Source organism: Amphiura filiformis, chromosome 17, assembly GCF_039555335.1.
Source record: "Amphiura filiformis chromosome 17, Afil_fr2py, whole genome shotgun sequence".
NCBI lineage: Eukaryota > Metazoa > Echinodermata > Ophiuroidea > Amphilepidida > Amphiuridae > Amphiura > Amphiura filiformis.
In genome coordinates, this window is record NC_092644.1 from 8,543,957 (window position 1) to 8,556,121 (window position 12,165).

Below are 12,165 nucleotides of genomic sequence, written 5' to 3' on the forward strand. Positions count from 1 at the left end.
TCTGTTTATACAAATCGATTTCACAAGAAAAAGCTAGAAAAGTACGCTCTGTCCAAATTAATACTGCTAACGGAACAAGTTTTGATGCTAGTTTTGACGTTGAACTTAGCACGAGCGGCGTCGCTTTTAAACATTTAAAAAAACCTTAATCTTCAAAATTGAAGCTTATATCAAAAATCAGTCGTTAATTTAATAATCAGGGATGACGTAAAAAAAGTGAAAAATATTGCCAGGTAAAAAAGTTGATTTTACGTGTTTTTCAATGGAGAAGTTATTTGGTGGTCTACGCCCGTATGCATGTCGATATTATCTGAGCAACCTTTGACCGAAGTATTCTATTCGAAGCTATTATTACCACTATACAGCATATATTTCGCTGTGACCTATTCGGGTTTTCATTCAGCAGGACAGCAAACACAACATCAAAAGTAAGTAGTCCCTGTACCATGTAGGCCTATACTCCCTCGACATGCTAGAAAGATAAGTCTATTTGAAATAATCGGTATTAATACGGTGTACAATGGTGCAGAAAGAAGCTGAAAGAGGTTTTAAATACAATAGCCCATAGCACGCGCACGTGTTACCGGGACGTGTTAACCTGTTTGTGCTTTCCTAGAGCTTCCTAGCTCGAGATATTGTACCTAAAATACAGGTTTACATTTACTATCTTACATTATTTTGCTGTATTTCCCGTCACATGAAGAGTCGAACCCTGTGCACGTATGTCAATAGCTACACGATCATGTCAGAAATTAATATTTTGTTCTGGGTCTGATTAGGGAGCGATCGTTATTTATGGCAGGGGGGGAATGGGTAAATTTAGGGGAACACAAAATTTTTTGTGGTCTTGAGGGGGGGAACCTGAAATTTTAGTTGAACCAGGAGGGGGATTGTTAAATTTTAAATGGAGAAAATTGGGAAAACAAGGGGAACGCGAAAATTTTTTGCGGACGCGAGGGGGGAACGCGAAATTTTTTGTCGATATTTTTGCCAAAACACCCATTCCCCCCCCCCAGCGTAAATAACGATCGGTCCCTTATTCGGACTAGTCAATAGCATGGATAAGGGGTGGTGTAGGCCTACGTGTGTACAGTACCCCCCTGGGTGGTGAATTATAGGGCGGGGGGGGGCAAACATTTTGGCAGGCCAAAATGGGGGGGCAAACATTTTTGTCAGGTCGAAGGGGTTAAGCGATTTTGGCAGGTCGAAAGGGGGGGGCAAGCCTTGGCACAGATATTTTGGCCACCCCGTTTTTATATTAGGGGCCTACATCCTAAAAAGGTGGACATAGGAAAACATTTTATAGGAACACGTTCAAGTATGCAAAATTTCCTGCTCGTTGCGCTCGCATTTAGGGCCTATATTCGGCCCGGATATTCCCCAATCTTAGTGTGTAAAGGGGGGTGGCAAAGATTTTTTGGCACGTCAAAAGGGGGGGGCAAAGGTTTTTTGGCACGTCAAAAGGGGGCAAAGGTTTTTTTGGCACGGCCAAAGGGGGGGGGGCGATTTTTGGCAGACCACTTTGAGAATTCACCACCCCGGGGGTAGGCCTACACATAATTATTGCACAAGCCCTAAGGGGGACCTGTAGGTCCTACCGGGAGTAATGGGGTAGGCCTATACCCCATCACCAGGATCTACTGCCATCATCATTTTCATTATTTTGGCATAATCACCAGGCAACCAGCCTTCATTATGGCTTTAATTTTTATAACATTATCTCGTTTTACAGTGCCCGAGTACAAGTTGATGTATTTCCCAATCAGAGGTAAGGATAGGCCTACACTATAAGGTCAATGTAGGCCTAAGTCTAAATTTAACTAACACACAACCCGGTATAGGAGTTATAGGCCCCCTATGCACCAATGAATTTCAGCACTTATTCGAGACACTTTTATAAAAACTTGAATACTATAATCACAGTTTTGACACTAAATAACTTCGGCCAGGTCCCACTTGGGCCACCACTATTTGAAATCTTCTGGATATGAATACATTTTAACATATTAAGTTTTTAACATGGGCCCTATATTATTTTAGGCCTACATTCAATTAGTTTTAAGTTTGTGTAATGAGGTCTATTGAACGCTATTTTTAACATGTTCGTGTACTGTTCGCTGTCTAGAGATTGAACATTTTTTTGTCCTCGATATGTAGCCTAAACTTGTGTAAAATCTGTGTCAAACTTCGACAACATCAAGTGTTTAAAAGGGGGTACTACACCCCTGTGGTAAATTTGTGACTATTTTTGCATTTTTCTCAAAAACTAATAATAACACACTCGTAACAAAAGTTAAGTATATTATTGGGGCAAGGAATCCATTTACTACACTGAAATTTCAGTGACTCAAGAAGCTTCAAGACAAGTGGTTCAGTAGGCCTATATATGACAGGAAATGAGGTAGGCCCTACATCATAGCGGTACCTTATTTCTTATCATAAATAACGAACCGCTTGTCTTGGGTCACTGAAATTCCACTGTAGTAATTGGATTCCTTGCCCCTATAATATACATAACTTTTGTTACCAGTGTGTTATTAGTTTTTGAGAAAAATGCAAAAACAGACATAAATTTATCGAGGGGTGTAGTACCCCCTTAATCTAAACACAAGGCATAAAATTTCTAAACATGTTTAGCATTTAAAGAAGTTTGATTACGCTCACTCCACACATGTGGAGGACAGTGTGAGTGTAACCAAACTGGCTGCGTATGAGACTGATGAGGCCGCACTCGGCCAGTGATGCCAACGCCGCGCCTTAGGCGCACAATTGGGCTACTTGGCAATCGCTTGCCGCTACTCAAAAAAGCATGCCGCTACTTGTCTAAAATTGGGCTACTTTTGCCAGTCTCAGGCCGCGGCAGTAATTTGATGTATTTTCCTTTCAATTTAGCCGATTTATAAAGGTTTTGAGTCTTTGAAGCTCCAAATTGAAGTTACAATGGCTTTTGTGACCATTTATTGATCGGTCAGTAACTTCCCAGTAAGTAGGCCTACCGGAAGTTTGAATGTCAAGTGCTTTTCCGCCCAATTGGGTGGTTTGCGTTCTAAATTCGGGTAAATCCGCCCAAATATCCGTTATTGGGCGCTTTTTTGGAAGCTTGAAAAATTGGGCTACTTGAGAATCCTTTACCGCGGTCAATGCGCCTTGACACTGAAAAGTTTTGGCAACACTGCACTCGGCCATGTCGGCGTCCTAATCCTAAGGGCGTATTACACTAAATCACTGCGCGAAAGGTGCAATGGTGATGAGTTCCGGTTAAACGTATATGGCTACTGGAGACAACGTGGTGTCCTTAGGGACCATGTTCTTCGTGAGATTGACATGTTCTGATTTAAATGAAAGATGCTAGCCTATTAATGACTAAAATAGATATGAAATTATACAAATCGATTTCACAAGAAAAGTAGGCCCTGTCCGAACTACTGCTAACGGAACAAGTTTTAATGCTAGTTTTGGTGTTGAAATAGCGGCGTCGCTTTTCAACATTTTTAATAAAAACTGATTCTATAAAGTTCCCCAAAATTGAAGCTTAAATAAAATTTCAGTCCTTAATTAATACAGGGATGACGTAAAAAAGTGACAAATATTGTCACGCCTGGTAGAAAACGCCGTTTGAAAAAGTTGATTTTTACGTGCTTTTCAATGGAGAAGTTATTTGGTGGTTTACGCCCCTAAATCTGCCTGCCAAATCGGTCTCATTTACGTTTTTGTGTTCGCTAATTGATAATGGAATAAATTCCTACTATCTCTTGATTGAACAGGGAGAGGACAAGCAATCAGGTTGCTGATGTTGGATCAAGGAGTGGAGTTTCAAGAATCTACTATCGCTTTTAAGGAATGGCCAACACTAAAAGCAACTTTGGTATGAATGATATTATTGACCCTACAGACATGTTTGAGGGTATATCGGCTTATTGATAAGCATCCTGCAAAACAACATCAGGGAATAACGTGGTCGGGAACGTGGTGGGGGGGGGGGGCTACGTATCATGCAATAAATAAAGCAATACAGAAAAACAACCACGGTATTAAAGGCCCATTCAGTGATTTGCTCATCCGGACGATCGTAAAAATCATCTAAATTCAGATTATGGTACCTTTGTCATTGTCATAGATGTGCTAAACATAGCCATGATAGCCTGCGAGTGGTTCAGCCGAAAGACGTGTATTAATTTAAGATAAAATACGAATTTTTAATTTAGATACTGACAGTATCTATTTAAGCTATGTGTATTTGAATGGGGTTTCAACTTCGTCAGTACTGCTGTATTCTTCATTTTTTGCCAAATTTGTCATTTCAAAAATGTGAGTGGACGCGGCGAATCAGCCGTAAACTCGGCAAATTGTATTCTGAGTTAAAGTGTAAAATGTATGTGAAGGTCGTATTCATAGGTGTATCAATTCGTTGCGACAAGTATCTTATCAAACGCTGTTTAAATCAATCAATAATACTACTGCTGAAGAGGATAATAAGCTTCTACCTATTTCTATAGAATAGTTCTTGTCTTTGTTTGCTTTGGCTAAATCCTGTTCAAGTGGTAGATAACAAAGCATTGTATTTTGTCTAAGTATGTATAATCAACAATGAACAATGACAGGATATTTCTGAACCTCGTTGACTTGGGGATGATTTGAAATGACCGCCAATTATGACTGTTGGATATTTATTACCAGAAATGTAGAAAAAGAGACACATGTAAAACCGATAAAAAATACAATTTTGTCGAAGGAACAGAGTTCAACAAATCATAACCCCGCTTTTGGATATCGTTTGAAGTCAAATGATATACCATTTTAAAGCTTATGGTATATATTTTCTAAACACGAAATAAAACAAAATTGACCAGGGCCGACTTTACGGCTGATTCGCCGCGTCCAGTCACAAATACCAAATGACAATTTGAATGACTTATCCTTCACTTTTAAGCAATTTATATACAATTCTATTTTTTGCGCTGGGATCACTGAATGGGTCTTAAAATGACTCAATAGGTCTATTATGAGTTTACTAGTATTTCAACCCCAGTGTAGTTATTTGAAGATATAATTCATGTAGATAGAAGTTCCAGTCTCCGATTGCTGATATCATGATTATTCTCAGGCTAAATCATCTTGTGCCAACAGTTTAAAGGCTCTGTATCAAACGTTTGAAGTAATTTATACTAGAGACATTGCGATTTCAAACGTAGCATCGAACGTACGTGGAATCTATTCAAAATCCCGTCACAGGAGAGTGGTTTTGAATAGATTCCACGTACGTTCGATGCTACGTTTGGAAATCGCAATGTCTCTAATTATACATACTTGAAGTATAACCAAATTTGAAGATTGAAATACTTACATGATTTTGTCTTCAAAAATTAATAATAAGATTAACATTGCTTGAATATTTTCAGGCTTTTGGTCAGTGTCCAGTATTTTACGTGGATGGAGAAACCCTTGTACAGTCCAACACAATCCTCCGATATTTAGGGAAACAATGTGGTGAGTAGAAAGTTAAAACGAAGGAAGGGGAACGGCGGAGGTGTAGGAGAAGGAAGAAGAAAAGCGATTCACGCAATAATTTCTCTTTTTTACTTTCAAAAGAGATCTGTAAAAATACTGTATACCTGTTGTTATTTTTGGTTGTTGTTGTTTTTGTTCTCATTTTTTATCGTTCAGTTGAGTGGCATGGTTTGCTCGCTGGTCAACCTCCAAACGCTTTATAGTAGATGTTGCGATTTCCAAACGTACGTATCGAACGTACGTGCATGGAATCTATATTCAAAACCCGATTCAAAATCACTCTACTGTGACGGGATTTTGAATAGATTCCACGTACGTTCGATGCTACATGTGGAAATCACAATCTCTCTATTTTATTGGCCACCACTGACGTAAGATATGTTATCTTTCATCAGAACTTTGATGCCTCGTATTTGTTTTATAGCCCAGATTCAACGTTATATTTGTTTGCTTGTCTATTTCTAGGATTGTATGGTTCAACTGATATGGAAGCAGCGTACATTGACATGTTAAATGATGGCGTCGAGGATGCCTATTCAAGATATCTGAAGATGATCTACAACGATTACGTAAGGATGATAAAACCATAACTCAGCATAGGAAAATATACCGTAAAACCCCGTCTACAAGCATATATAGTGTTTTTTTTATAAAAGCTTAATTAATTCGAAGCAAGCATTAATATACCAATACAATAGATCGGTCTTAAAATAATACTTGTTTGTATATGCTTGGATCCGTAATGTATTTGCTCCAACTCCATAATGGCGACTGGATTAATGTAGCTTTCATCAGAAGCACACTATATGCTTGTAGACGGGGTTTTACGGTATATCCCTATGACCATTGATCAATCTATTTCATTAGTCTACATAATGTAAACACAAATTATGAGATTTTAATCGTCATGATCATGTATTTCGACATATTTTTTGGGGTCTAGTGAACTAAAATAGGCCAAGTATTGGGAGGTAAGAAAATTCAAATTTGAGCTCAAGAGAGATTGGGAGTTTTACTTAATTAAACCTATAACCATAACGAAGTTCATCCCCTATCCTATCTGGTTTTTTTTTAGGAAAATGGCAAAGACGACTACGTCACCAAAGTGTTACCTACCTGGTTGGCAAGCTTTGAGGTATGTATTTATATTTAGGCCTATAATTTATATTTTAGCTTTATTTGTTAATATTTAGGACTCTTGTTATACATATTTCAACATATTTGTTGAAATTGTGAATTAGTGTAATATAGTGTTCATTTTCATCTTCAGGAATTTCATATTTAAAAATTTTGACGGTCTATATTTTAATAGCAGGTCTAATGAAAGGTCTTGTGCTATATATTTAGATATTATGGCCCGGATTTTGATAGACGCAAATATTTTGGTGGAACTAATTTGTTATTCATATCACTCCGAATTGACAACAAACTTAAATTGTTTTTTTTAAATGCAGAAATGGTTAGCTACCAAGGCTGATGGAAAGGCGTTCTTGATGGGCGAAAAGGTAAATAGCAATATCTAAAACTGTGTTTAGAAATCGGGCCCGGGACAGACTGGTGTTTAGAAAATTTTAAAGTGTTTAACATTTAAACATTTTAAACACATTACATTATATTCATGAAAGTTCATCTGTGTTGGTATAAATCATTGCATATATATCATGATATATGATTATGTGTTTAGATGTTTAGGATCTAAACATTAACTTGTTAACATTGACCTTTCTAAACATCAATATGTCCGATTTCTAAACACTGTTTTTGCAGTGTATCACAAGCAATTGCCCTTTTCAAGTTATTGGTTTTGTATAACAATGCTCTTTGGTTTCTCTATTTATGTTGTTGGTTTATGGGTTTAGTTAGCTGGTTTAACGTGTTCAATTTGAGGGCTCAGTACAACACTTTTTTATCTTCATTTTTGAATTACCGTTTGGTATAAAAAGTTTTTAAAAAACAGTAGCCTTTTCCGTGACAATAAAGAAATATGCATGCCCATTTTTCAACCCCATGAAGACCATAGTACAGTGAAACATTATAGTACAGGCCTCATACAAAACACCTGTAAGGCCAGAATTCTTTAATAAAAGCAATTTTCTCAAAATGGAGATGAAGCAAGCAGCGTTGTACGGAACTTTTGTAATAGTTTATAATATTTGTTAGCTACACACCCTAGACTAAACCGTACGCATTTTGAATTTCGTAATAGGGAGGCAAAGTCTTTAATTTCATTTGTTTAATAGTTGAGTTAGTTAGCTGAGAACAAAACATTTGAAAAGGCCCATCAGGGGAAATATAAGGGAGACGAAATGGGATTATTTGAAACATGTTTAAAGGGACCAATTGCTAAAAATACGGTTATTCCATCTGTCGAGAATACGCGCGGTCTTAAAGATTTGTTCTAAATAGGCCCTGGGTAATATAGGGACCCATGTTTGCTACTGTTCCGTATGGAAACATGCTTGAATTATGATAGGGCGCGGGTATACGTATTATACGTACACATGCACGTAAAACACTTTTAGAACACCATTTCACAAGAAAGATAATATTACTGAAGAGGTTTGAGTATCTACCATCGATGACTATTCACTCATTATAGGCCTACCTTTTTTTTCTAATATTAATTTTCAGATTTCTTACGTTGATTACAACTTCTTTCAATTCCTGGATGCTCAGCAGATTCTGTCTTCTACATGTCTCGACAACCTTCCTCTCATTAAGGCTTATTACGAGAGAATGGCTGCTAGACCTAAGTTGTCAGAGTTCTTGAAGAGTGAGACAAACACGAAACGAAACGTCAATGGAAACGGTAAACAGTAATTGGATTGTGAAACGACAAACAGTATTATGGTTGTGAAGATCCCGGGTGAAGATCAGAGGGTGAAGATAATACTCAACAATATTAAGACAGTATTGATCAATGATTCTATATAGTGATTAGATGAGAAGAGCGGTTTTTGACTTGGCGAAATATAAAACCTAATGGTGTAACCAGAAAGGGGGGGATAAGGGTAATAATCCAGATTTCTCGCCAGCTGTGCGCCATCTGATATCTGGACAAGCTAATATCAAGGGGTTAGTGTAAGATGCGGTCAAAAGTGAAATTTTTATAATGGATCAGTGGCATCTTGTATACAATGTGCAATAATTAACGTTAATTAAATTCCGAGTAATTACGGATAGAAATCCAGTTCAAATTTTCTGGTGAGTATATAAGGACTTCAGTTGTAGACGTCACCAGAAAAAATATAGCAGAATCAGTGGAAAATTGGTTAATGCAAGGAAGCCGTAGGTTTTACTTACGATTTTCTATTGTATCTACGACTTTAGCTTTCTCTGCATCACTGCCAAAGTATCACTGAATAAAACATCGCAAGGGATGGAATCAAACCTCAACCGGCGGTTGACCGCCGGTTCGGTCCGGTTTCTATTGTTCTAAGCAATGGGAACCAGCGGTCAACCGCCGGTCGAGTTTTCCTTTCATCCCCAAGTATACATGATTTAATATTCTTACGACTTTCTTGAACTCGCTGTGAAATTCAATTGAACAAGCATTTATATAACAATCCACACAAAAATGTACGTCAAAAATGTCACTTACGGACTTCTTACACTGATCCCTAAATATGCATTCCATAATAAATTTCTAAAGAATTAATTTTGCAGCTGCTTTATTATAATTATTATAGTAAAAGAGTTTACTAATGTTTTTAAATTAAGTCCAAAGACAAATTTGCAGCTGATGCTTATACGATTATTATAGTAAAATAGTTGACTCATTTTGTAAAATAAAGTCGACGGTTTACGTTGTTCGTATTTTTCTTCTTTAATTGTGTTGTCTTATTTTAATAGTACCTGGTAGACGCAGGGCGGATTTGCCTTTTGGGGGGCCCTGGGCCAGGCCAAAATTTGGAGGCCCTCAAATTAATCGTGAGGAAGGCTTATGTACTCTAGTGGCCAAGTTTTGATTTAGGCCGCGGGCCGGGATGGGAGCATTACAATTTAGAGGGATACGACATTTGCGTGCGAAGGGCGCGCGAAAATTTCAATTTCAGACTATTTTGGCCCCAAATGCAGGTAAATTTTGCAATATAATGGGCCAGTGCTCACGAAGCGCGCGAAATTTTGTAATTTTACACATATTTTGGCCCAAAATGGTGTTTTGGGGGCTAAAAACACTCGATGCAAAGGGCAATTTTAGGGGCCCAGAGTTTGGGGGTCTTGGGCCCGGGTCCATCTGGCCCAATGGTAAATCCGGCCCTGGTGACACGACTTCGTGTTGATGACAAGATATATATGATATCGAATATTGTATGACAATTATAGATATTGCTTCGGCAACGTTTTGAGTATAAGATAGATGTAGAGATGTAATGGATGAGATGATGAAATATTGAGATAATGTCTACAGTATGACTTGCATGATGATGAGGCAATCACATTTCCGGCATTTATATACTGTAACGAAAGTATGAGATGATATCGATATAGTACAGCATACCCATAAAAATATGATGTTATCAGATATTATATTCAGATAACATATTGCACGGTAGGCCATAAGGAGATGATGAGAGATCGTTGAGACATTGTAAGGCATCCCATAAGGAGATAGTGAATGTATTTTCTAACCAGACCAAATATCGCTGGCACAGGATCGCAACATTTGGAAGAAACTTGTAGTCGCCTGCTCCGCAGCCGACTGATGATGATGTAAGGAGGTGTTGAGATAATCACGGTTGAGATATTACACGGCGTGATAAAGTGATAAGATAGGTTGAGATATAGCTTCCAACAAAGAGATGAGATAATGTTGAGATTCACAGCATATAAGAGCTGATGAGATAATGTTGAGATATTGTATTGCGTAACATAAGGAGGTGCCGAGATAATGTTGAGATATTATACGGTATACCATGAGGTGATGAGATAATGTTGAGATATTGTACGACATACCATACATGAGGTGATGAGATAATGTTGAGATATTGTACGACATACCATGACGTGATGAGATAATGTTGAGATATTGTACGACATACCATAAGGATATGATGAGATAATGTTGAGATATTCACAGCATAGGCCTACCATAAGGAGATGATGTTGAGATATTGTAGGCCTACGGCATAGGCTAGGCCCTACCATAAGGAGATAATGTTGAGATATTGTACGGAGTAGGCTACCATAAGGAGATGATGAGATAATGTTGAGATATTGTACGGAGTAGGCTACCATAAGGAGATGATGAGATAATGTTGAGATATTGCACGGTGTAGGCTACCATAAGGAGATGATGAGATAATGTTGAGATATTGCACGGTGTATATATATAGGCTACCATAAGGAGATGATGAGATAATGTTGAGATATTGCACGGTGTATATGCTACCATTATAAGGACGAGATGATGAGATAAAGTTGAGATATTGTACGGCATAGGGCCCACCATAAGGAGATAATGCACACATAGCCTACCTGACTCACTCGATCACAGAAAATGCTGGGTCCATGCCGTCATGAGCTTGGAGATTGAAGGCAGCATATTAGCCCCGGGATATTAGCTAGGGTAAGAACAAGCGGCTAGGGGACGCAGGGGTAACCAAACTAATTAACCATGTCAATCAATGGTTATTCTATTGTCCCCAGATGGGGTAAGTGGGACAGTGGGGTAAATGCATGGACACTCTAGATCTTCATTACAGAACTAAATCCACCAATACAATACCGAATGGTGACTTACCCCATTGCAAATATGTAGGCCTATTATTTCACTGCTCAATATTGGAGTTTATTTGGCATTTGAGCTGCGGGAGATGCTTGAGCCCAACACTACCTTGATGTGGCGGCCAACTTTGAGGAATTATACTTTACCAAATATTTAAAAGTCTTTGCTGAGAGGTAGGAAAAATTGAGAGATAATATATTTCTTTTACCATAAAAAAGAACGCTTTTTACAAGCTAGCAGAAAATCATGATGATGAAGTCATGCAATTTAGCCAATTAGGGCCTATTTAGTATGGTGTGGATGGGGTAGGTGGGACAGTGGTTCTTGAAATTAATTTTTGATACAAAAAATAACAAAATTACCAAGTTAAATTGCATATAGGCCTAATGCCGCCAAACAAGCTCAAAAATTAAATTAACACTGAAAACGCCTATTGAATATGACTTGACTATTGATTTTGTGGCTGAAAATCGCAAATCGTGTTTTTTTGGGGGTTTTGTCACCAAAAAGCTGCAGACGAAATTCGTAAACATATAGTATAGTAGGGCCTACATGTATTACTATTTTTTGTTATAGTTATGTTAATGCCCAAATGCTCCAATATATATATATATATATATATGTATTGAGGTAAAATATGTTCTTTTAATGTAATAATATCATAAATATATGTGTCAAATTTACCCCTACCCTTATGTGTCCCACTTACCCCAAAGTGTTGTGGGTAAGTTGGACAGTTGGGTCATTACATAATTGGCCCCGCCAGTCTGTATACTGAATTGGAGTACGAGTATATCGCCTAACACCAGACATTGTCCTAGGAGCTCCTACATTGTAGGATTTATACTTGAATTATAAAAACATAAGTCCAATCTTTATTCACTTAGGCCTACATGAGTTTTATATCCAATAATATCCTTAAGTGTCCC

The 12,165-nt window shown here is 37.8% G+C and overlaps 1 protein-coding gene across 1 annotated transcript; it reads left to right on the top strand.

The window, feature by feature from the left end:
* The first annotated feature begins 359 nt into the window (after nt 1-359).
* Nucleotides 360-9,324, top strand: LOC140136898 (glutathione S-transferase P-like). The gene is made up of 8 exons (XM_072158519.1): nt 360-428; nt 1,733-1,768; nt 3,765-3,865; nt 5,400-5,487; nt 5,974-6,077; nt 6,584-6,643; nt 6,963-7,013; nt 8,140-9,324. Coding segments are annotated over exons 1-8 (630 nt in total). The 5' UTR covers nt 360-427; the 3' UTR covers nt 8,329-9,324.
* The last annotated feature ends 2,841 nt before the right edge of the window (nt 9,325-12,165 follow it).